Source organism: Stenella coeruleoalba (assembly GCF_951394435.1).
Source record: "Stenella coeruleoalba genome assembly, chromosome: 10".
In the NCBI taxonomy this organism is placed as follows: Eukaryota; Metazoa; Chordata; class Mammalia; order Artiodactyla; family Delphinidae; genus Stenella; species Stenella coeruleoalba.
The window spans coordinates 77,981,544-78,008,091 of record NC_137156.1 but is presented as its reverse complement, the minus strand read 5'-3'; the positions used below and the strand labels follow the sequence as shown (position 1 = coordinate 78,008,091).

Sequence of the window (26,548 nt, the reverse complement as noted above, 5' to 3'; positions counted from 1 at the left end):
GAGGCCGGCATACTGCAAAAAAAAAAAAAAAAAAAAAAAAAAAGATGAGAGAAATAATAGTGTTATTTATAGACAGATGTTTACCCGTCCATTAGGCAGCTCAGTTGACAACTCTGTCTCCAACCAAACAAAGACGGCGGGAGACAAGAGCTGGGCTCAGAATGCCTCTTGGACACCATGGCCCCACCTTGTGGCCAAGTGGGTATCAGATTTCCCATCCTACAGTCAGATAAATGGCTCCTCCCTTCTGCAGCCCAAGAAAAAGCACAGAAACTGCCTCTCTCAGAACTTAGTCCTGCCAAGAACATTGCAGCTCAACTTAGCAGTTTTTTTTTCCCTTTTAACCCAGGTTTGGAGGGTGGCCGAGCCTTCTTCAATGCAGTCAAAGAAGGAGACACCGTGATATTTGCAAGTGATGATGAGCAAGATCGCATTCTCTGGGTCCAAGCCATGTACCGGGCTACCGGTCAGTCACACAAGCCTGTGCCCCCAACCCAAGTCCAGAAACTCAACGCCAAGGGAGGGAACGTGCCTCAGCTGGACGCCCCCATCTCCCAATTTTGTAAGTAAATATGCCATTTGTTAAAAATAGCTCTGTAGAGTAAAGTCAATCTTTCAAAGTTGAGTTAGAAAATCTAGTTGCTTTAACATTAAGGATTCACAAAATCATGTTTGCTGAAAAGAAAAAATAGTGACTTCAGAGGGGGAAAGTTGGGACAAAAATGTTAGATGAAAGTAATTTTAAAGTGCAATACTTGACATTTCCCCCTAAGGACTAAACAAAGAAAATATATTTTAGGTGGATTTTATCTCTCTGTTTTGGTGAGAGTTTAGAATTCACAGCCAAACATGTATTTGTTTGAGTCCTTCAAATATGGTAGATTATGTATGTCCTTGCCTCATTTCTTCCTATTAAAAGTAATTGTAAAATAGGGCTTGATTTGAAATAAATTTAAATCTGCAACTTAGAACCATTTAAAAATAAATGATGACATTATCACATGCAGTGGAAAAAAAAAAAAAAAAACCACGGTACCCATTCTGAGCTAAAATACCAGAACCCAAAAATGAAACTTCCTCCTTAAACAGCCCCAGTTCATATTCCAGTCTCTTCCCCTCTTACCTCAGCATCTGCTTTAATTTCTTGCCCCTTTGCCATGCCTTCTTGCTACCTACGTTGGTTTTTTATCTTGCAACACTTCAGACACACAGGGTCAGATGAAAGACAGCATATGCTTGGAGATGCTTATTGAAACAAAGACAATGGAAGCACTGAAGACATAAGGCACCAAATTAAATAATTCATTTTTTACAAAACATAAACCCTAAATAGAGATGTTACGGTTCTGAATAACAGGTCAATTAGGAATAGCTCGGGTACAAGGCATTTTTAGCAAAAATCATGGTGAGTCCTGACTTTAGCATGGAACCCACTGGTTCAGTGTAGTTCACTGAGCAACTGTCTAGATGACAAGACATTGATGAGGAAGACAGGTGAGATCCCTGCTCTCAGGATACCTACAGCCCAGTGGGGAAGTCTAGACAGTAAACAAGTAAAAAAAATGAGTAAGATAGTTTCAGACATTGAGAAATACCATAAAGAATGTCATGCAACGGTGACTGAGTGGGGAGAGGGAATATAAGTCAGATGATCTGAGCTTCAGCCCAAATGATAGGGAGTCAGCCCCACAAAGATCCGTGGACAGAGAATTACGGCAAAAGGGAAAGCAAGTGTGAAGGCCCCTCGTCAGAAATTTGACCTTGAACACAGTGCTTTCACACTGTCTCTCCTCTGTTGCTCTTAAAATATGGATCGAGGGCTTCCCTGATGGCACAGTGGTTAAGAATCCACCTGCCAATGCAAGGGACACGGGTTCAAGCCCTGGTCCGGGAAGATCCCACATGCCACGGAGCAGCTAAGCCCGTGTGCCACAACTGCTGAGCCCGCCTGCCACAACTACTGAAGCCTGTGCGCCTAGAGCCCATGCTCCACAACAAGAGAAGCCACTGCATTGAGAAGCCTGCGCACCACAACCAAGAGTAGCCTCCACTCGCTGCAACTAGAGAAAGCCCACGCGCATCAATGAAGACCCAACGCAGCCAAAAATAAATAATTTTTTAAAAATATGGATCGAATAATTTTGTAGCTACAGCAACTAAACAGAGAATAGTCTCTTTTCAATGAATTCCACTGCCATGTCTGTTTTTATCTAACAAGACTATGTTCTTAGACCTTGTAACACCTTTACTGATGGGGAAAAACTCTTTTTGGATGACAAATACTATCCATCAGGTGCTCCCAGGGATTCCTGTCCAGTACTGATGGATTTTTTTTTTTTTTTTTTTTTTGCGTTACGCGGGCGCCTCACTGTTGTGGCCTCTCCCGTTGCGGAGCACAGGCTCCGGATGCGCAGGCTCAGTGGCCATGGCTCACGGGCCCAGCCGCTCCACGGCATGTGGGATCTTCACGGACCGGGGCATGAACCCGTGTCCCCTGCATCGGCAGGCGGACTCTCAACCACTGTGCCACCAGGGAAGCCCCTGATGGCTTTTTAAAGGAAGATGCATTCCCTGTGGGACCTTGTACATAATCACACAATCATGTGGGTTTCCACAAAGAAAACCCTGAAAGAATAAGGAATAAGTTGAGGAGGGACTCAGGGGAAGAGGGACAGCCCTTCTGACCATGACCACCACCAAGTGTCCTACTCTCTTTTTTCTCTAACATTTGTGGCATTTAAGTTTGAGAGCAAAGAGAGAGAAGGAAGCATCTCTTTTTAAATGGTTTAGTCACTAGTTGAAATAAAAGCATCCCCAGTCTTTATTGAATTAAAATAATTCCTCTGTAATGGAATCCCTTCTTTCACCTTGCCTGACAGTCTCCTTTTAAATAAATTTAGAAACAACACATCCCATTATATTCCTCTGAGATGGAATTAACTGTGTATCAGGAAAAAATTCCTAACTATAACCACCATCTAAATCAAGCTCATAAAACATGTGTCACAGGTGATATTTGGAAAATCCTGGTTTTATTTCCAAATAATCTCCACTTCTTCTGAAGTCATTTCACCTTACATTCAGTGTCTTTGTTCTATCGTCTGCCAAGATTAAGAAATTACTACTTGGTTCTTGGTTTTCTCTCTAGTGTAGGAAAGAGGATGGACATTCAGGGGTAAAATTAAATGGAGACCAGACACTGATTTTAAAAAGGAGCTTAGTAATGGAGGCTCTTGAAAAGGGAATGGATGTCCCTTCATGGAAATACACACGGGCTCTCGATTTACATTTCCCTCCGTGGGTAGGATCCGTTTAGCTGTGCAATTAGAATCTAGTCATTAGGCAATCAGCTACAAGATTCAGTTGAGTACACACAAGCCTGAGGTATGTCACTATTCTAGTCGACAGAGGGAACTTTTATTAAATGGAGCATCCAGAGAAAAATTCTAAGGGTTCGAATTTGTGGGGTGGGGTAAGTAATGTCATTCCTAGAGAGCATGTGAGGTAGGCTGAGAGATGAGTGAGAAGGTCAGGTAATTCATGCATCTGGGATTTATCAGTACCTGGTGGCAGAACCACCCTGTTCCTTATTGTTCCCTTAATCACTGCCCAGGAACAGAGGTTCTCTAGAGAGTATGAGGACTACCTTCCTTCTTACCAGCTTCTGTAAGAAGGAAGCCACCACTTTCAGCCATGCAGATTGTGCCCTGCAGGAGACACTTCTCCCATAGACAGAAATGCGAATGGTGCCTCCTGAGTTGTGCAGTGCCCATTCTGCACAACTGTACACCATGACCCTGCAGTCAATGACAATCTTTACGCGGAGCTTCAACCCACTAGTGTTAAACCTAATAATCCCATACTTTACTTTACTACCCCTGAAACAGAACCTCAACTGCTCCAGATTCTATCTAATGCTAGTTTAGGCACTTAATAAAAACTGCAGCCAGAGCACCTGCAAGTGAGGCTGTGTTCCCATACTTTAGAAACCAGCATCGGAATCCAGTCAGGGTTTAACCAAACCAACCTTCTGTATCTGATCGTTTACAGTTAGGGGTATTTAAAACCCATGAGAATGATTCAAACAGGAGCCAAGAATTTTACATTGTGTGGTAATGCACTGAGTAGTTGTGCAAAACAACGAAAAATGGCTGGGGGTAGGGGATAGATCATAATTTTTAGTGGAGTCTGCCACAGAATCGTGGTTACATAACAGTTACTTCAAAGCTGCAGTTAAACTGGTAAATTCAAACCCTCACTATTAAATAGATCAGGCTTTATATTAAGTCAGTCAGACTTACAATGTTTATTCAGACTTAACGTAACCAACTCATCCAGATTTGCCCAAGTCTTGCCTGGTTTTAGCCATTAAAGTCCTCTGTCCCAGAAGCCCTTTAGTCCTTAGCAAACTGGGATAGTTTGGTCACCTGATACTACAAAGTGAGATAACAGAAAAATGAAAAACAATTACAACATAGTAGTAAAGTAGCAAACTTTGATCCTTCACTGACACTTGGTTCTCAGTCTATACCTCGATTTATTTTGTCACATCACAAACGTTAAGTCAATCACAGACCCTCTAACAAAGGGAGTGAAAACAATCAAGTATTGCATTTTAAAAAGATCTCCCTGACTTCCAAAAGGTAAGGGTCATTGTTAAATACTTAATTCTGTACACATCTCATCAAATCCCTGCTTTTGAATATTTGCTCAAAGTATTTGCTGTTCTTGCAAGTGAATGATTTTTAAGAACAACTTTTCTATGAGTTAACTTTGTAATCACTCTGTTAATATTTACATGGCAAAGGGAAGCTACAGAGAAATGGGATAGGTTTTTTGGATAGAGAAAAATAAACACTCCAGTCTTGTCATGTCGCTGTCTGCTCAAGGGAAACTTGAGAATGGAATATTTTACAGTTTGGGATACTTGAGCGTAATTGTGAGTTTATTTGGGTCTTTCTAAATTCAGTTTAACAGACTTCTGGGTGCAGATTTTATTTTTTTTTCAATTTCGAAAGCTCGATTTCAAAATGAAAAGACACGTCTAAGAGTGGAGTGGAGTATTTGTATGGAATCGGAAAAACTGAAAGAAAAATAGATCCTGCTATTCATTAGTTTGTATGTGACTCTACAATGATTTTGGGAGGGTTCCACCAAGCTTGTAAACCTTTTTGTTCTTTTGTGGTTTTTTTGATGTGTGTTGCTGTTGATTTAATTTCTCTCTCTCTCTCTCTTTTATTTATTTATTTTTTTGGTTAAAACTTGAAAAAATTAAGGCAGTGCCTAGCTATACAACTTTTTAAAACAAATACTTGTAATTTTCCAGTTTTTTAAGGCCAATGTTGCTTACCTTGGAAATGACGTCCAAATCATTGAGTTGAGTGTTGCCACGATTTATTCTGCCAAGTGGCCTCTCATTGAAACACCCGATCCCTGCGCAATGTGTTAGAGGAACAGTGGAAAATCAGTGCCTCCGTTCTCAAGAGTGCAGGGGGAGGGGGTATTTTAAGCTTTGCTCTTTGGTCAATGATTGATATATCACTTGCAATGAGTCTCATACTGATGTCTGTTTCTCAACTGATAAGTGTTAATCACATCATAGATCCCTAAGGTTGGATGTCTTTGAGAATGGTTCTAAGTTTGCTACCACCTGAAGAGTCTTCAACAGTTAGGGGGATCTTGGTTACTATTGGTTTGGGGGGGGTTGACTTTGGTTTTTCGTTTTGTTTCATTTAAGTTTTCTTGTTCAATCTTTGCTCAAACCCAAGAACTTTAGCTGCTAGGTTAGAACTCCTGTCTGCTTTCCTGAGCCTTGTTGCTAGTCTTTATGTTATTCTGGTTTGTTCCTTCTTACCCTGCTAACTTCTAGCTGGACTGAAGGGTAAGTGTTCCCCTATAGCTAGCACAGCTCAGATAATCAGACTAGATTATCTGACACCTGCAATGTGCTTCCTCCCTCTCCTCTGAAATCTTCCTCATGTCTAGACTTTGTAGTAAAACTTTTCATGTTATTTTCCTGACCGTAGGTCTGAAATGTCAGCTTCATACTGAAACTAGGATGCATGTGATGTGTGCATAATTGCCTCCTCTCCTTGGCTTTCATATTGGCATCAAATGATCCTCTGAGTAAAGCCAACCATGAACATATCCTAATTTTTTTTTATTCCAAGAATATTAATGAACGTCACAACAAAATGGCAAATAATGCCTTTGTTTCGTGGAATTCACAGCTACCTGACTGCTTAATGCCTGAAAACAGATCATTTTGCACCCTGATGATGTGTTGCTATTGTTGTTTTTCCTTTCCCATTCCAAAGGTTAGAATGGTCAGCGAACCAATGGTGTGGTAACCACGGGTACCTTAACAGATAGAAGGGGGGGTGGGGTAGGAAACCCAAAGATGTTAACTGAGCAAGACTCCAAGAAATTGCAGAACACAATAAAGTAAATTCATTACTTGAACGTGAAAGAATTCATCCTACCTGGCTTGAGGGTGTGCTCTAAGACCCAAGAGAGGATTAATTTTGAAAAGAGACATGTAATACATGCAGCTAGCCCGCACAAAAACAGGACACTAAGGACCCAATTGAATTCATGTAGCTTATTCACAGAAGCTTCAGATTCACAGTCTCACAATGTCATGGAGGGTTTTGACCTCTGGTCTCAAATATCTCTCTGCTGCTCTCCCAAGAACAATGACAACAATAACTTTTTAGGACATCATTTGTATTTGTATTCATTTTTCTAAAAATACACCTGTAAGAGAAAAAAAGAAACTTGAAAACATAAAAACATCGTTCTCTTCACTATTTGAGTTATTAATAAAAGAGAGTACACAGTTCCTTTATTCATAGAGGAAAAAGCTGTCCACCAAAAATGTGTTGAGGGAAAACTAGACATTAGAGGGAGCTAGGAAAATTGGTCAAGAGAGCAGGCAAATATGTACTTGAGTATTTTGAATGCGAACTTAGAAGTTGTAGGTCACATCATTTCTCCTGACCATTTAATAATAGTCCTTTCTTCTTTTCGTTTTTTTCTTTAATTTGCTTTCTATCCCTCCTTTCTTTCTTTTTTCTTTTCTTTTGCATAAATGTACCCCTGGCTAGCAGACAGATTTTTTTTTTTTTACCACTTCAAGCAGATAATTTAACTTTCCTTTCCTTTCCATGTCCGATGAGGCATTTTTAAAAGCTTACCATAGAATGTGAACTTTGTGGGCTTTTAGGATTTTGCTATACTTTTTTTAAAGATTAAAAGAAAGGATGGATGAATAGATGACTCAATGAATTTTGTTCTAGTGAATTTACATGTATTTGCACAACAATGCATTGCTGTCCTGGTAGACTCCCAAATAGTTGTTTGCCTCAATTCCTTCTATAGTTTTGTCTCAGATTTTTGCTGCATCTTCTTGTATTGTCAACTTGCAGTTGCTACATTGCAGGAATGCAACATCAGAGAATGAATTCAATATTAATTTGCGTGACCCCAAACCACACTGTGTATCACTTTCCTTCTCACTCTAAAGTAAATGACTTTTTAAAAGAATAGTCTCTCACAATCAGGGCCAAAATTTTCCAAATACCATGTTAGGATGTCAATAGATCATCTTAAATGAAGGGTCACTTCATTGTTAACTGCTTCAAACACATTTAACATACTATTCACTAATCAGCTGAGTATTTTCATGACCTATAGTGATTTATAGGAAGATACATTATTAATTAGTCAACTATAGAAAATTTGTGTTTGCTCTTATTACAGGGACATAAAAATATTATCAAGTACTGTGTAAATTAATTGAAAATGTAGTCACTACAGCAGGGAAAATTACAAATCATTTATTGGTTTTGAGATCATTGACAAAAGATTCTGTTATGATTTTTACTCAAAGCATTTGTCTTATGAAGAATTATAAAAATGAACATTGAAATAAATACCACATGTTTATCCCCTTGGGTGTATTGCCAGAGATTTCTGCAAAATGCAAGGTGGACCTTGATAGCTTCGGAAGAAGCCATCCTCTCTTGGCCATGCAAGTTAGCTTGATTGAGTCAAAGGGACCATGAAGGAATTAAGTTGTTTCTCAAGGGCAGCAGGCAGGGGAGGACCAGTCTTTTGCTTGCTGTGCAGAGCTCAGGCAGGGCACAACATCCCCTGGTTACTTGATCATGCCAAGAAAAACTCTTCTAGAAAAATCCGTAAACAGTCAGCTGCCATCAATCATTGTCATTTCTTTATTTCATGTCTTCTGATGAGGTTGACTACTGTCATTGTTCGTTATTGTCCAAACCATACATTCACTCTTGTACTGTCAAGCAGATATGACAAGCACACATTTTCCATATAGGAAGGATACAAAGTCACCTTTTAATTTGCAGTTCGAGTTCACAGTGACTTTATAGTTACATGAGCTATTCTCTTGCCTCTAGCATCCATCAGGAATAACAACAGCCATAACTGTGCTCTGAATTTCAGTGATAAAGCAGCTACCCCCAGTTTATTATAAAAGGGATTCATTAGAGGAAGGAGCCTCCCTCAGACAATTTGTTAACAACACAATCATAGTTATTTTCAACAGCAGCATTTTTTCCCTAGCCTATAAAAAGTTCTAACAGGTAATACTACAAAATAAAAAGATTTGACCTTTTGTATTCATTCCTCGAGCTGTTGGGATAATAGAAAAATCTCAACAAAATGAAAATTGGAAAGCTATATTATTCCCCTCCCACCCAAGAAAATTCCATTCGGTAGACCTTACTGCAAACATAGCTAAATTTCTTTCTATCGGAAAAAAGATCGCACAAATATGCTTGCTATTAAGACGAGATCATGAAAAACTATGATATATTGTTTCCCATTGTGAAGGAGAAAAAGAAAAAGAATATCGAACATGAAATGAACCCAAACATCACAGACAAAATAAACGATAGGATGGTCAATTAGGAACATCACTTGAAATTTAAGTAGATTAAATGAGAGTATAAAATCCACATAATCGTATCACTTTAGGAACCATTATTTTCCCAACATTCCTTAAATGCCAAACCAAAATTGTTTCTGAGCAAACTTGGGGTAAAAATTTTAATTAGTTTCCTCTTGAAAGCATACTTGCCTTCCCTAAGTCTGCATGTCCATCAGCCCGCTTCTGTGTCATGGATACCCATTGATAGTTCTTTTAAGTTTATAAATGTAGTTTAGGTACCAATATCAGCTTTATTCATCTAAGTTTAGTCTGAAGTCAGTCTCCTATGCCCATGCTGTAAAGAACTCCAAAATCTTTATGCAATTACAGCCCAGAAGTGAAACAAGAAGCATTGTTTGGAAGATGTGTTGAATTATGCCCTAGCTCCAGAGCCTATGAAATTACATAGCCCATTTTCGATACATTTGAAGCCCTTACAAACTAAGCAGGACTGAGCAACTGTTCAGCCAGGTCTGAAAAAGGTAAAGATTGAAGTAAATTCTTAAAATGCAGTCGATCCTTGATTTCTTAAATAATAAAAAAAAAGTACATATATTAATGAAAAAGAACATTGGTACGTGTCTCCCAAAGCAAGAGATAATCCAAACGTCATTAGAGTTTTAAGCTTCTACTTTCCACTCCTAATTCTATTTCGCTCAGCCTAGTATTTAAATTCATTTGCATTCCCTTGACACATGCCAAACATTGGCAAGGGAATTGATCCCAGGGTGTCCTGAATCCAGGAATTGACTTTCTCATCCTTTTGCTCTGGGCTGTTTTCCCCTCGCTAATGTCAACATTGGAGTTTTCTTTTTCTCTCATCAACCAATTCCAATTGTTTGCACAGGGCAAAATGCGACTGCAAGGAGGATTTAGTTTTTAATGTTCAGCACTGTAGAAGAACAGACTGGGACCATGAAAGGATGACTAGGTGGTGTTGCTTGAGAAGCACCCACAAGTTCTTTGAAACAGAATTTGGAACAGCTGGACCACTGCAGTGTTTTATTTTAAAATAGATAACATATGTAATGCATATGGTCCTAGACATGTATGGAGACACAGGCAGACAATCTGAATGGTATCCAAAGACACCTGCACCTAGAATTCTGCTTCCTTTTATAAGATTTTTTTCCCCCTAAGAACACATGTTCCCACTTTGGGATTTGCAAGATGCCATCTGAATCCCCATGTGTGTGACTCCTTTAATAAAGTCGATGGGAAGTTTCCTGAGATGCAAATGTCAGAGTAAGTCAGTTAATAAACACCTTCTAAGGACCTGGCTCCTCTGGTAGCTGCCAGGGGAAGTAACAGATCAGAAACTTACCCCTCAAGGAACATTTTATCTACCAGGGGATTTAAGTGTGTGTTCTGACCACGGAGAAATTGGAACATCACCCAGCCAAAACAGAGACAGAGAATAGGAGCTGGTTATACAGGGGCAGAGGAGAAGCATAAAGCAGAGAGCTTGGAAAGGACTCCCAGCTTCCTAGAAACAATATAGTTTAAGAAGCAGCCTATAACGAACAATATAGGTTAATAGCGATCAATGTAGTGAAAGCCTTGGTCTCTAAGAATATTAAACAAACTGGCTTTGGGGGCACTAAGAAGCCTGCCCGTTCACTCATGGCTAAGGTTTTTGAGCACTTAGTATATGCCAGGCATGTAGGTGCTTTACAGGTTCTGCTTATCAGATCCTGTCAACAGTCCTCTCTGAGGGTAGACTCAAACACCATTCTCAACTTACAAATGAGGAAAATGAGACTCAGAAACACTAATCAACTTCCTCGCATTGCATACCCTGTAACGGCAGAGCTGGCCTCAAATTCAGTCTTCGTGACCCTCTAAGCCCAGAGGCTTAGTCACCTGCTATCCTAGCTCAAATAAACTATGCCTGTTGAATTTAGTGTATCAACATTTCCTAAAATCAAGAAATAGAAAATATTTTTTTCGAGAGCACATTTATTTATCTCAGTGAGATAAATTCATTATTTTAACACATATGTTTCGAGTGCCTGCTGTGTACCAGGTACTGTTCTAGGTGCTGTGGGAACACAGCAGAGAACAAAAATTTCAAAATCCCTGCTTGGATGGAGCATCAAAAATCACACCCCTTCCTTGGACACCTTAAAAAAGCGTTCCTGGCCTGCTGCTCCTCTTATTTTTTTTTTTTTTTCGTCTGAATGTAACAAGCTCAATGAAACTCTCAGAAATTTCATGGGAGCCAGCCACCCTGTTAAGCACTCTTGAGTTGTTGGAACCATTAAGATAATGAGCCTGATTCTGAGTAAATGATGATTTTGTGTAAGCAAAATCCAAGGGCTGCTCGTTTTACTTGCTGGAAATTCCCACTGCATTAAGCTCCATCCCATGGAAGGTGTAAAGGGACCTTAAGGATGATTAAATGACAGTGGCAGCAGAAAGGGAACTAAAAGTTCGGCTCATTTGACACACGAGGAAACTGAGACTCAGACAGATCAACACTTCAGCCAGTGTCCCACACCTATTTAAAAGCGGAGCTCACGGGGGCACCCAGACCTCCTTAAATCAGTCCCAGGCTCAGTCACCCCCATGTGAACTGACAGAGAGGAAAGAAGGAAGAAGGGAAAAAGGAATTTTTATGTTGATAGGGTTACTTTCGGAAAAGGAAAACAGGCGGATTTTAAGCATATTTTAAAACCTGCTTTAAAATGTAAGTAAAAATGAAATTGTTCTTTAGATGAAGTCTGAGCCACGAATTAGCGTGGTGAAGCCGTCTTGTGATGATGGATGGGGAGGTGGGAGGGGGTAGGTCTGTATCCAGGTCTCCACGGAGGAGGCAAGCTCTCTTTCCAGATCCATTTCCTGAGTGGGCAGCCATGCAAAATAGTTCATCACAGAGTTTTCAAGAGGTTCAGCAAATAGAGGAAGAGACTTCAAACGTGGGGCGTATTTTTAACAGCTACAGAAGAGCCCCCTTCTCTCTGGCTAAATGACTGTTTGCACCATCATAATTGAAGAGCACTAAAATAGCAGAGGCAAACTGGCCAAGTAAAGGGCCCGACCGATTTGTCAGCCTGCAGCCTCTTCTGAGAAACCTGAGAGCAAGAAGCTGATGCTCGCCAAATTGCCTCATCTATCTGCTAGAATTGGGAGGCACGGAGTGAGCGAGGCTTTTTATGAGCAATGGGTGTACCCCACTGTTAGTTTCTCCGCGGACTGACGGGATGGGGGCGAGAGGGCAGAATTGTCCTAAGGGACGGAGCAGTATCACCTGGATTACAGGAGTGCCATCCTGCAGGGGGACAACTAAAGTTGGAGCAGGTTTCAGACACTTGCTTTGAGCCAGACACACACACACGCACACACACACACATCCTAGAAGCAGCTAGCTTTCTCCCCAGTACCAGCTTCCTGGCCACCTCTCTTTCTAGCCATCCTGAGTCAAAGGAGAAATATAGCTTGGAGACCAAATTACCAAACAAAAGAATCCTCCTAGATAAAGCACCTAAACTCAAATTGAAAGCACTTTCCTGAAGACAAATCTGAGGCAATTAACCCAGCAAAGAGGATTCTTTCAGATGCTCTAATATAATTCCTGCTCATGTGTTATCCCTTCCAGAATTTTGTGTTTTATCCTATTAGTAGAGCGATTTGGCTATTAAAACAGACATTCTTCAACTTGCCTTCTGGTAACCGTTGCTTCTGTGTGTCTTGGGCATAAACAACACATCCTGTTCAAACACTGACCACTTGCTGCTTCTATGAAAGATGACTGAAGATTTAAAACCCAACAAAAAGAGGGCATACATCTGACATACCACACATTGAGGTTGGAAGGATACACAAAATTAATAATGTGAGGAAAAATCATCATCTTAATATCACACTGCAGCTATAACCCCCATTTTCAGCCATCCCCCAAGCAGGGAGGAAAAAAAAAACTGCCTGGGATGAAGGCCACTTTTGAAAATATTATTCAAATACCCTCTCAAGTCAGAAATCCGTTTTCCCGTGTCCTGACAGCATCACTGGTCCCTGGCAGGTGCCCGTATTCCAGTAGAATGTTGCACGCAAGGGGATGAATAAACTCTTGCTTGATTTAAGATTCTTTTTCTTCACAGCATTTCAGGACAGTGAGTAAATATGAGACAGAGTGAGCCGATTCCCTTAATGTCTAGGACCTTCATTCCTTCCTCTTTGGGATTTGCTTGGTCTCACTCGAGTCGGATTCTCTGAGTTATTTTGCCGATTGAATATAGACTATTTTAGTTACACATATTGAGATTAATTAGTTAGCCCTTAGGAGGTTTTGCCTACAGCCTTCACCCTGTAAGGAAAAGTGTGAATACATTGAGACTATTAATTCACAATAAATGGCAGATCATAGCTCTTGCTGAGTACATTTGTTTGTCTTTCATAAGCTTCGCTAACTGAGTAAGCACACTATAAGGCAATGTCCTTGGCTCTCACAAACTAAATTCCCGTTGAACTTATTCTCCAGGTTTCAGTGAACATCTTTTGTTATTATTTTGTTTTAATTTTGGAGGATGGGGACCCAAACCTTTTGTGCAACCAAATCGGCCACGGGGATTTGGAAGGGGAGGATAAAAATATTGTCACTTTGCTGAAAATCAGCATAACCCTTTTTTTCCAGATAATCCCAATAATTGTAGAGAAATTGCTCTAGATATAACCACTGGAATGGCAGAATCTATTAACCTAAAAGCTAAATAGGCTTTTATAAGCAAAGATCCGATCTGCTTTCAGTGTTTGGTGAAACGCAGGCGAAGTTACGGTCGAGTGCTTAGTTTTTCAAGAACAACATAAATGCACTGGAGTTGTGATCATTTGATAAACATGTTGATGCCAATATATTTTTGCCGAAATGCAATAAACTCACCAGTAAGTGATGCAAGTTGACAATGGGAGGTATAAAAAGAATATCTTGGGGATGTTGGTGGGAGGTAACGGGGAAACAGCTAGCATTTGTAATGCCTAGTGAATTCCTGTGTATTTGAAATGTCAAAGAAAATATGATGTGTTTCTCTAAATTGTGTCTCTCTCTACATGTATAAATGAACAGACGCAGATAGAGCTCAAAAACATGGCATGGATGAATTTATCTCTTCCAACCCCTGTAACTTTGACCACGCTTCCCTCTTTGAGATGGTGCAACGTCTTACTTTGGATCACAGACTTAATGATTCCTATTCTTGCCTGGCAAGTATATTCTTTGGTATACAGCAATTGAAACGTGATAACATTTCAAAAAATAAAATATTTTTCTACCTTTATGTCAGAAGCTCTTTTCTCCGTTGTGGAGCCCCTTTAACAATTATAAATGTGTTCTTGATTTCCTGTGTTGAGATAGTTTTAGTTACCAAAGAAAGAAGACAGAGCGGGAGGAAGTTATCAGTAGAGACGGATCCAATTCCCCAGCCTCCCTATCTGAGCTTCCCCCTTTTCAGCTGCTACATGAGAAATATTCTCAAGAGGGTAATTGAGTTTGGCACCTGCTTATGGAGAACTTGTAAAAATTGCCTCGGTTTCTTAGACATTAAGATTCCCCTCGCGCCCCACCCCACATAGTAAGACCCTGTGCTCCTGTCTCAGAAATGAATGGGTCCTTTTTATTTATTTTTTTAAAGATCAAAATGATTTGTAAATCAAGTTCACTTCCCTTTTCATAAGGTAAATGGGTTTGGGTTTGTTTGTTTGAGTGGCTTTCTTCTTTCTACCTAGTATTCGAAGCATTTTTCACCCTTTGGGGGAATTTTCGTGTGGTGCTTTAGACGTTTAGAAGTCCCGCTCTCCAGCAAGAGCATGAACATTTCTTGAAATCCTATTTTAAGCCTAGATTTAAATCCATTTAAGTTTAAGGGACCGCTATTACGTGTTGATTAGATTTATGAAGATAGATTTGAGGTTATACCATCAAATTCAAAAGCCTAAAAGAGACCCAATTTATTTCCTTCTGCAAACCAGAAATTGTTACTTCCTTGCTTAAAGATAAAGGCTATTAATCCCACATTATAGATGGGAAAGGTGAGGGGAAAGGATGAAATGGCTTTACACAGAGGAAAAGCCTCATCCCTGACTCCACATACTAAGGTTAATATATCTGTATATTATTAAATTTAACATATTATTGATATTAACATAAATATAATGAAAATCTGGGTTTTTTGTCTACATGGTATGGCTATACCCTAAATCTGTCCTGACTAATTTTTTTGTTTTAAATTCCTTTTCTTGTTTTGTGCCAGGATCCAAAATATTTAAAATGGTAGATAAAATAGTCTAAAAAACAGAAGCGGGATTATGTGGAATAATTTATTAATCTTCGTCTCACAAAAGATTCATTGATTATCTCAGGTTTAGAATCACTTCATCAGAAGTCTGAACTTTGCCAAATTGGAAAGGAATACATCATTTTGACTTAAAAAAAAAAGAAAAGCTTACCTTGCATTGCAAGGCAGTTTTTCTCAAATGTATTTCCTACGATTATGTAATTATTCATGTAATTATAAATTGCATTCGTGAAACTTGTAAGAATATGCCTCTGAACTTAAATAATTTCTTTTTATGTACAATTCCTAGTCTCTTGAGGAATTTTTTGAGGAGTCTTATTTTCAAGACTTTTTTCAAATCCTAATTTCTTAAAACGATTTTCTTTTTCACTAAGAAATTCATCACTAAGGAGTGAGTGCCCTCTAGAAAAAATTAAACCAGAAATGAAATTTTGAAGCTCGCTCCCTGTGAATCATATATAGGCCTAAAAATCCAAAATTAATTCTGAATATCATAAAACAGTTTCCTTTCCCGTTTGTGTACCTGTATCTATTAGTCATCATCCCCAAATTTCAGAAAATAACAGCCATTAAAAAGACCTTATCTCCTGCCTCTATATATTCCATTTTCTCATTATTACAATCTTTTTTTTCAGTTAGTTTTGGAGACCGACCAGCAGGAATACATAAATTTTTCTGTGTCTTCGACTGAGTTCCTAATTGATATTTCTTCAACTCTTTTCAAAGCAGCTATTTTGGCATCTACAAAAGACTTGGTGTCATCTGAGTCGTAGAAAATATATTTTAATCTTTCACAGCAGTGTTGTTTCTAAGATTTAGCATTTGGGGTAGCAGATGGAGTGGCAAAGAAGTTGCCTATAGGGGCAGCCCACTGCCTCGACTACTCTCCCGCCCTCTGCAGTAACTTATCATTTGAAATAGGAAAGATGCCGTCTTTCGTTGGATGCATTGCTGAGCTGCATGTTGTCTATAGAAGTTTCCCCGGATCACTAATACCAGAGGAGAGTGTTGGCAGGGGCCTCCCTCGCTGCAATTCCTTGGCCTTTACCTGCCACCTGGTCACTTTCTCCTTTTGCCTTTTCTCTCCCAAGACGGAGCCATATTCAAAAGATGACTCAGAGAAGACCCTCAAAGTAAAATTAAATTTATATTTAAGACAATCCTAAATTCTCTGCTTACAATGTATCACCTCAGTTGGTTTCTTTCTTGCTTCAGAAAGGTACCCAAACTGAAAGAAGTGATTGGATTTCAGGCTTGTTCCAAGGGTGCCTTTGAGTGTCAAGTCGCTTAGCCTGTCTGATCAGCTCTTAAGTGCATGATAGAGGCAGCACTTTCTACCCCATCATGCCTACCAGTCTGCTCTGGATCGGAGATTCCATCCGGGTTCTCTTTCAGAGCAGAGTTTTGTGTGGTCCTGCAGCGAGCAAATACATGATAAGAAAACAAATAACCTCCAGGGAAAGAATAAGGCAAAACGCTCAGCCGGGGCCCAGGAAGCTCCTCTCAGTTTAATTGAATCCTATATGATTCACAACTTGAAAACTTAGTCATGTTGTTCTCTTTGGAAAGTTCTGTTATTATCTTCCGTTTTAAATCTAAAAAACTTTTTTCTTCCAAAGTGAAAGGATTTATGAAGTCCTAGCATGTATGTAGACCAATCCTAGTATTTATTAGTGCTCCAGAGTATTAAAAAAAAAACAAAACACCCAGAAGACTTGGAGTAAGACAGAGCTGGGTGTGCAAGAGGGAGGGGATATGGGGATATATGTATACATATAGCTGATTCGCTTTGTTATACAGCAGAAACTAACACAACATCGTAAAGCAATTATACTCCAGTAAAGATGTTAAAAAAAAAGTGAAATAAGAATCCAATAGTATCATACTTACATACTATTTTACAATAATTTATTGCATTGTGACCATATTTCCATGTTAGTAGGTATATTCTGTAATATTAAAAAGAAGAAAGACAGAGCTGGGTTCGAGTCCTGCCTGTTTTGTGTTATTTGTGAGCTCTTATTTCCATCTCCTCATCTGTGAAATGGAGATAAACCTGCTCTGTCTGCTTCTCAAGGCTGTTACGGGGCTCAACTGAAAGTTCTTTGTCAAGGGTAAAGCACTGTACCAATTTAAGGCATTCATGTTATGATTTCCTCTTATCAGTAACCAAGACTGTGCCCTACCCACACTCCGACACTCTTTTAAGGTGTACGCTTCAGTGTTAAAGCAGTGGGTGAGCCTCTCTTTCTGGAATCATGCCCTCTGCTAATCCAGATGCCGTCACTTACTAGCTGCAGGATGCTGGGGAAACTCTATGTCCTCCCTCGAGCTCAAATTTCCCGACCATCAAACAGGGATAGCAGCACCTGCCTGATAGGGCTGTCATGAGGACTAAACCAGATAGCACGCACCGCGTTGGGCACAGCGGCTGGCACTTCATAAGCAATCAGCAAGTGTTAGCTCTGTGGCTATTGTTAACCCCCTTCTCCAGTCATCCCCAACTCTAGCAGCTCTCCCCCAGAAAAACCCAACCTATATTTAAAAGAAAGTCTCTCCTTTATTCTCCAAACAGGGCTGGTTCAGTCCTGGCCAGGTGTTTGTACTAGACGAGTATTGCGCCCGAAATGGAGTCCGAGGGTGTCACCGACATCTCTGTTACCTCAGAGATTTGCTTGAACGGGCAGAAAATGGCGCCATGATTGACCCCACCCTCCTTCACTATAGCTTTGCCTTCTGTGCATCCCACGTCCATGGGAACAGGTAAGCACATGTCCAGAGGTATTCCTTTAAAAATATTTTTTAAGGCACTGGCCATGGTTTATGACTGGTCCTGCTTTTAGGGTCATCTCTAACTCTATCCATCCGCATTCCCTCAGTAGTACAGACCAGTGGGCGTGCACGCACACACACACGCGCACACACACACACGCACGCACACACCAGCCACACAAACACAAAAAACACACAGGTCTGAATTTCTTCTCCTTTCAAGAGACTTAACAGAAATGGCAAACAGGACTTCTAGAGTGGTCTCTGAAATTAGAACAATCTAGGCTCAAGTCATGACTGCTCCATTTGCTCTCCATGACCCTGGATGGTAATTAAACCCTCTCTGCCACTGTTTTCTCATCTGTAAAACAGGGATGATAGTGTCCTCGTGGGGTTGTCAAGAGGATGCAAGTGGATATAAAGGGTTCAGCACAATGCCTGGGACATGGCAAGGGCTAAATGAGTATTTGCCTTTGTTGTTGCTATCATTCATTCCATAAATATTTAATGATTACTTGCTGAGGGTCAGGTACTCTGCTATACCTTCAGCGTGCACGGTGAGCAGAAACCAGACACCAAATGAGGGCAGAGTTATATAGAGATTGGTCCTCTGAGAAGAAGGAATAAAACTCCATGGTAGCAGTTAATAAAGGAACACAACTCAGATGGGGTGGCAGGATGGCAGGAAGAACCTCCTCGAGGAATCGCTGCTTGGGCTGAGTGCTGAAGTAGGAGTTGAGTGGTTCCAGGCAAAAGGAGCAGCATAAACAAATGCTCTGCATAGGCAAAGCAAGAGCTGAAACAAGCTAGGTGAAGCTGGAAGGCACAGATAATCATGACACTTAGAGTTTAACCGCAGAGCTGGGAAGAGCTTCAGAGATCACAGTGTAACCAACCCCCTCAGTTTATAGGTTTTATAGACAAGGCCAGAACATCAGTTCCAACTCCATACTAAGTACTTTCTTTCTTTAGACATTGCCCAGCTCCTGGAGGAAAAGTTCCGTGTTCTGAATAACGCAAGGCAGCAAATAATTTAAGAGCATTACCATTTGGCTGTGAAGACATGGAATAAGTTTCCACACTGCCACAGCCAGTTTACTATCCCAGTGTATGTAGCCTCACATTACTATAAAGACAAGCCCTACATTACCCCGGACACCTCAACCAACAGCCAGGGAAGGCACACCCAAGGAAAACTAGGTATCTTCAGAAACCCAGCCTGTGATGAACAAGTTGCTGCTCTGCGGAAATACATATGTGGGGGCATGCAGAGTTGACTGCATTTTCTTTTAAATCAGAACTGTATCAGTCATCTTCATCTTTGCACGCTGTACAACTCTGAAGTGTCTGTGGGGTTAGTTCTGTGCTTTTCCTCTCTCTAGCACTGGTAGATTTTATGAGATGCAACTTCAACATTCAGAGCTGGATAACAATAGCATTGTAGGTTTGAATATTTAACAGGCAACAAGATTTTCATCACCTCCCATTGTTATAAGGTTTGCTAGCCCAGCACGTGACCTTTCATTTGCATAAAAGATATTCATGAAAACTCTGATACCTGGGGACTGTCTCTGCGTAATTCAGCTTTTTATAAATATACACTTTGATGACTATCTGTTACAGCCTCTTGGACTGAATTCTTTAAAGAGAGAGAGAGAAGTTGCATTATATTCTCTGGGTTGTCACACTGTATTCTACATATGTTACTGAATAAGGAAGTGTTATAAAATAATGAAGTGTTTTTGTAAACTCCCTGGTAAACATCATCATGAATTATGATACACATTGTCTGGATTTCATATTGTAAGACTGCCACTTGATTCACAGTTAGGTTTATACATCTTGTCATGGAAACAGTTTTGGATTTCTTATTTTCAGTTCTGATTTTCCTTATGCAAGTTTGCATCTTTTTTTTTTTTGCTTATTATTTTAGTTTGAATGCATTTGCTCTTGCTCTTTGATGCATCCTTCTTTTTCTTTCTTTTGTTTGTGCATGTATGTGTGGTCTTGATTCTCCCATGGCTGGCCACACTCTCTGCATGCCCCATGCGACCACCCCTTCTCCAAAGTCAACAAATGCATGCGTACCTTAGTGGGCTGACACCAAATACAGACCCTGAAGGGAGCAAAACTCCCTCCCCATCTGAACCAGAGGCTAAAAAAGATACCAGAAAGGAATCCAAAAAAAGAAAAAATCCCAAAACCCAGGCAAATCCAGAGCCCAAAAGGTAAGAAGTTATGTGTGTACTGGCTTGTGTTTTGCGATGTCTGTGACCTTCTCTACCCCCCCATCTATGCCGCAACCTCCACCTTAGCAAACCCCAAGCTTTGTGTATTCCTGAAGTCTCTGTTGAAACGCGCACTTTTTAAAAAAATCCTAGCAATGGACAAAAACACCGTGTATTAGGAATGAATTTGAGTCAGGTATTTAGGGACACTTAAAACATGTTTGCATTGAAAACAGAACAACTAACTGAGCAGTATGTAAACAGAATCATGAGTCAGATTGCTATTTTAGTGGCATCTAGTTAGGGGCCTGGTACCTTACCAAGTCATTCATAATAAGCAACCCATGTTTAATAATTTTGAAACTGTGGTTAAGAAGCAAACAAAATGGGTTGGCATAAGATGGGTTTATACATTTATAGTAGGTCCATCATTTTTAGCAAACCCTCTCAGTTCTACGTTTATCTCATGAAAGAAATCCATCTTCAAATAATGGTTTATAATAAAGGCACAAAGTAAGGTCTGTCACTAAATTAATGACTCTTACTAGAATCGTTTATATGATGAGGCCACTTTGAAAGCACTTTTAAGTTCTAAAATTTATACTGATCCTGTCTTGTTTCCTGTGTCCTTTAGGGATGCTCTCTTTGTGAATTGGTAAAATGGCAAATTCGTGGCTTTTATTCCCTTTTAAAATAGATTATTACAGTTATCTCCAGTGTTATCCTGTGTCCTTCTTCACCTTCCCTATCTCGCCCCAAATTAACATTGACATTTTAAAGTTTTGTTGTTGAGGTTTTGAAATGGATATTCTGACCCTGGCATTGCCAGACTACACAAAGTTCACAAGGAGGTATTCATGTTTCAGCATGAATTTATTCACTTGGATATTTCTAAGTCCTAAAATATATACAGTTCACTTGTAGGCAGACCAAATGAAAACGCCAATTTTCACTTCCTGGAGAATGTAGCAGGCTATCAATCAATGTATGCAGGTCCAATAGTGAAGGTCAAAGAATGCCCCGAGCCCATGTGGACACCCATCTTCTGAACTCGCAGTATACAAGGATGAAGGTGGAGTGGAGTTTTGTGTTTCCCTGTGAGGGTCAGACCTCAAGGTAGAAGTAGCTTGCAGCCAGTAAAAGAGTGCATAGAGCGTTGTAGGCGCCTGAAGGAAGCCTCTCTGGCTGCTGTCCAAGGTGCTGCTTTTGGCGTGATCAGCACTGAAGCAGAGCAGAGAGTAAATGGCCACCCTTGCTGGAGCCTGACCTATTCCCTGTGCCGTGAAAAACTACCGAAAAGGATTGTGAGTGGCACGTTGAGGCTTGTGAGGGTCTATGTTTGCATTGCATTTTTAAAGGAAGAAGAAATCGTAATATTAAATATCAGTTGCGTGGAATTCTACAGTTTACAAAGTGCTTTCATACATTCTATCTCATTTGCTATAATGTTTTCAGGTTAGCTACTTTGACACGCACTTTGCAGATGATGAAACTGAATTCTGTAAATTGAGGTGGCAATCCCAGATATTCTGAGTCCAAAGCTCTTCCTCTTTGTACTACATCAGCACTGCACATAGATTCTAAAGAGCTGAGTATTAGAACCTGTTCTGCATAAATCTAGGATTATCATATCTCACTTCTATACCTCAGTTTTCTCATCTGCAAAATGAGCACATAGAGCATCTGTAATATCCCATCAACCTCTGAAATTATCTTCTGTGGGTTATAATAACAAGTAAAATAGTCCATTGTTAGATTTCGTAAGTAACATTGAAATAAAATAAGGATAATTGCCACCGTTTAATAAGTGTTTGCTATATGCCAAGCACTGTGTGGAGTGCTATTTACATATATTATCTCATTTTATACTTATTGCATCACTGTGAGATCTGTATTATTATTATCCTCACCTAACAGATGAGGAGTTTGAGGCTCAGATATATTCAGTCACTTGCTTCATAGCAAATACCTGTGTGGGCCTAATTCAGACATGGCTATTCTGACTTTGGAGCTTGGATTTGTAACCCCTCTGCCTTACTACCTGCCTAGCATTAGCATTTGTGTATAGCGTGAGATGCAAATTCAGCCATTCGATATGATTTCAGCATTTCCAGGTGAGATCCCCTAGCAGCCATCTGAATTAGTTAAAGACTTTTTCATTTTTGTCCTAAAGATGTCCAGAATCAGTTTGGCCCACATGGTGGTTTTGACCTTGTGGAAGAAGTCAGAGTGTATCTGGAGCTTTAGACCACCTAAAAGGAGGGTCTCCTTTGAACAGCAATTAACAGCCTTTTGGTACTGGGGGAAAAAAAACCCATTTTCCTACCTCTTTCAGCAGGATGAACACTGTTTGTGTGTGGAGAGGTTATCTATTCTTTGACCCACAATAAGAAGGAACTCGTGACTCATGGAAACAAATTGCCCTTGAACTGAATTTAACTGAACAATAGAGTTCGTTCCTACTGGCCTCTCACAACCAACTTTAGATTAGGTAAAAAGTAGCTTTTTACCTAATTTTCCATTTTTTACATATTCATAACTCAGCAGCACCCCCCCTAGGTGAAGGCAGAGCCTGGCCCTACTGCAACTGGACATCATTAGTGATGGCTCAGGTGCTGGTGACTGAGTTTCTCCCACCTTCTTTGAAAACCTGTGCCCTGTCTCTGTGAAACACTAGACCTACTTGAATCTAAAGTATCTAATCCAAAGTAGACATATCTGGTCAATCGGGAAGGTGTTTGCTGTTCATAATTCCAAGCAGTGGAAGATATGGAACCGTCACATGTTTGGAATCTTTTAGCCTAGTGGTTCTTGACTAGGGGTGATCTCTTCCCCTGGGGACACTTGGCAATGCCTGGAGACATTTTTGATTGTCACACTGGGGCAGGGCGGTGCTGTTGTCATCTATGGGTAGAGGCCTGGTATGCTTCTAAACACCCTACAATGCACAGGGCAGCCCCCTGCAAACAAAACCCCAAACATCCAACTTCCAGGTGATGGGATGAAATTCCTCCTTTTTACTTGGATTTTGGGTTCTTTCACACAGACGTATTCTGTGTCTAAAGGCATGACACTGATTTTCAGCTTGTGCAGGGGGTGTCACACTGTAGGGTGCATATAAATCACAGGGGGCGTTTGTTAAAGTGGAGAGTATGAGGACCCATCCTCAAATAATTTCATTCAGCAAGTCTTAGATGGAGTCAAGCATCTGCCCTTGTAATCAGTTCCTCCCCACGTATTTCCAAGGCATTTGGTCTGCAGATCCTACTTACGCAAGGCCTTGGTAGTCTAACTTGGCTGCACGTTGGAATCACTTAAAGAGCCTAAGAAATGTTGATGCCTTAGCCCCGCCTGCAGAGGTTCTGATTTAGTTAGTCTGGGATATGGCCTAAGCATCATGGTTTTAAAATCTTATATGTAGCAACATTTAAGAACCACTGATGGAGGGAACATTCGTTTGCACTAGCTCTTTAAAACGGAACCCATTTTCTCAAAGAGAGAGGGAAAGAAAAGGAAAATGTGGGTATGTTCAGCTGGTTGCACTTGGCGATCATCAGATCCACAGATGTAAATCGCTATATCTTCTAATTTTTAAATCAGCTCCTAAGGTTGCAGTACTTAATTTTCACCATAATATTTTTAGTATTCTTTCTAGATGACATTTAGATTAACATCGCTTTGGTCACTGTCCCACAATGACAAGGCAGTCAAACAGCTCCGATGATTGCAAGTTGCGTCAGTGTTCCTTGGATCCCTTTATTATTGGGATTGGAAATTTTTCTCATTTACATTATTATTTAACATTTCTTGAATGCCAGTGCTGTTCTTCACATATGGCCTGCAGAGAAAGTACATTGTATCAGCAATTAACAAATCCATAATGCCAACGCCCCAGTCCAAAGTAAGCTGCGTAGATTAATGAGTCTGTAAGCAGATGTAAGAGGGCATGAGTCCTAAAAATCTCTGAAAATGCATCCAAGGATTCTTTGGGGAGATGTATTTGGAGCCAAGGTGCCACTCGTGTGCAAAGACCATGTGATCCCTGTGGCTTAGATCTGAGTAACTGAACGCTGAGATGGAGCTCACTTTTCTCCTCTGTTACTCCATCAGCTTCCCTAAGTCAGTAAGTGGTTCCATCCACCCAGTTGCCCAAGACAAAACCTTGGGAGCCATGCTTGATGTTTCCTTCCTCAGCACGTCACAAGGATTCAGTTACCGTGCCCTGTCAGTGCCCTTAAATATCTCTCAAGTCCATCCACTTCTCCTTCTCTTGGATGCCACCGCCAGAGTTCAGGTCTCTGTCTTCTCTCCCCTGGACCACAGCTTTACTGACCATGTCCTCGCCTCCAGTGTGGGTCCCTCACTCCCAATCCATGTCACATAATGGCTTCCTTTATTCCTTTTTGGGGAACGCCTAGCTGGAAGTAAATGAGTCATTTTGCGTATGTATATTTTTCCTTCTTCTCCAATTTCTGCTTCCCTCCTTCCCTTCCTCCCTTTCTCTCTCTCCATGTTACACACACATACACCCATCATGACATTATGTCTGGTGTTTTTACCTCTCCCTCCCCAAAAGAGAGAGAAAAGACTATAGCAGGGTAGTTCTCTTTTACCATCCTGTGAATACAGCAGTCTGGTAGCAGGCAGGCATGGTTGGGGGATGACAGTGACATTCACATTCTTGGTCTCATGTTACACGCTGACACAGGCATTATTGCGCTTGTGGACAGGAGCACGTGGCTGGTTGGCCTCCTCTCCTGGCTCTGAGCAGGTAGTGCTGGGCTTACAGATGTCTGCGTCATGCTCTCTAAATCCTAAAGAACCAGCTTCACCTAAGCAGAAGGACTTCTAAGAAGGAGGGGGAAAAAAGTCCAAACACATTTCAAGTAAAAATCTGCATCCCAAGAAAAACTTTTCTCTAGAGCTTATATTCTGACTTTTAACCCATGTGACTCTCCTCCTAAAGGAAATCTGTCCCATGACAATAGCATATTTTCCAGCTCAGACACAAAATCTTATAAAACGTGCTGCATCATCTGTCTCATTGGTGCAGTCTCTCTGGCCCATGACAAACCATCCAAATAATGTGCATTTTCCTTCTAAAATTCCACCAGTGTGTCCTCATGCTGTGTTTGTTAGATTCATTGGTGCAAAAACATATTTTCAGACGTCACACTCTATTTAGGTAGGGTAGGTGTGATACCCAAAAGCCACACATATCACTGCTCTGACCACTCAGAAATCTGTACATAAGGTCATTGGGTGTTCAGGGTGGACTTAAAAACCTAATTGTCTATGTTTGTCTAGAAATAAAGAAATCCGCCTCTTCGCTTAGTCCTCAAAAAGGAAAATCTATGTAATACAAATTTTGGAAATTGGTCCTTCTCTGGGGAAAGAAATATGTACTTTCCTGCGATGCATACATTTTATACCATTTCTCTAATCATCTGTTGGGTTCTTGCTTCATTCAGAACGTGGGCAGAGCCTGAGCCACTTTAACTAATGTCCTTGTGCCAATAACATCCACATTCTGTGAGATTGTTCAGAGGGAGGGACTTCTCCATCACTCCCATCCTTATGAGAGAATGAAGACACCTTCTGTTATTGTTGGCTTATAGCTACATATTTAGAAAAGCAGTAAACAAGTCAGAAAAGTCTTGACCTGTGTATTTTTGCCCTCTGCTGGCCTCTTTTTCAAACTGAGTAAAGCCAACCTCAAAAGCTTCAACGTGCATTTGTAATGTAGAAACTGCTTGTTGTTGTTCCCTATCTTACTCTTTGTGATACAAACACTTGATATATTTGTTTTAGCAGCGTGTCTAAGCCCCAGGGCATCAGGGCATAATTAGAAAAGGGCATGGGCTGGAGGGAGAGGAGGAAGAAAGGGTAAGGCTGCGCTTTCATAATGAAGCGGTGACTACAGGACGTGAGAGTCCTAATTACAATTTATAATTAACTTAGAGATTATACATACTGTAAGGTCGGATCTTAACAAACGGCACCGCGAAACAGAGGAAAGCTTCAAGTGAGCTTCATTGGGGAGCGCTCCCGGGTGAGGTTCACTGGTCCGGGAGAAAGGGGCCAGAGAAGTCGCACCCGGGGGCGAGGGTTGGGCAAGATTTTATAAGGGGAAGAAGGTAAAGGGGTGTGGTGAATCTGGGAGGGCGCAGGGTATTCCTTATTTGGTGGTCTTTTCGGGTATCCTGGGGAACCGTTAGTCCCGCCCCTCGAAAGGCGGGAAGGCTGGGCTGGGTGCAAAGTCCCCAGGTCAGTTCCTGGAACTGGGTGGTCCGGAA

The 26,548-nt window shown here is 40.7% G+C and overlaps 1 protein-coding gene across 12 annotated transcripts in view; it reads left to right on the top strand.

Moving 5' to 3' along the window:
- The window catches only part of CADPS (calcium dependent secretion activator), a 796,875-nt gene that overhangs the window by 635,617 nt on the left and 134,710 nt on the right, over positions 1–26,548 (top strand). For 10 of the 12 annotated variants that reach the window (XR_013830018.1, XR_013830019.1, XR_013830020.1 and 7 more), the window contains 4 exons: positions 350–562; positions 14,025–14,161; positions 17,828–18,015; positions 20,094–20,252. Coding sequence is in view for 9 of the 12 variants with exons in the window: in XM_079933010.1 (XP_079789136.1) it covers positions 350–562; positions 14,025–14,161; positions 17,828–18,015; positions 20,094–20,252 (697 nt within the window). In the remaining 3 variants the exon portion in view is untranslated. The remainder of the gene's footprint in view (positions 1–349; positions 563–14,024; positions 14,162–17,827; positions 18,016–20,093; positions 20,253–26,548) is intronic. The other 2 variants (XM_079933008.1, XM_079933007.1) reach the window with 1 other exon arrangement.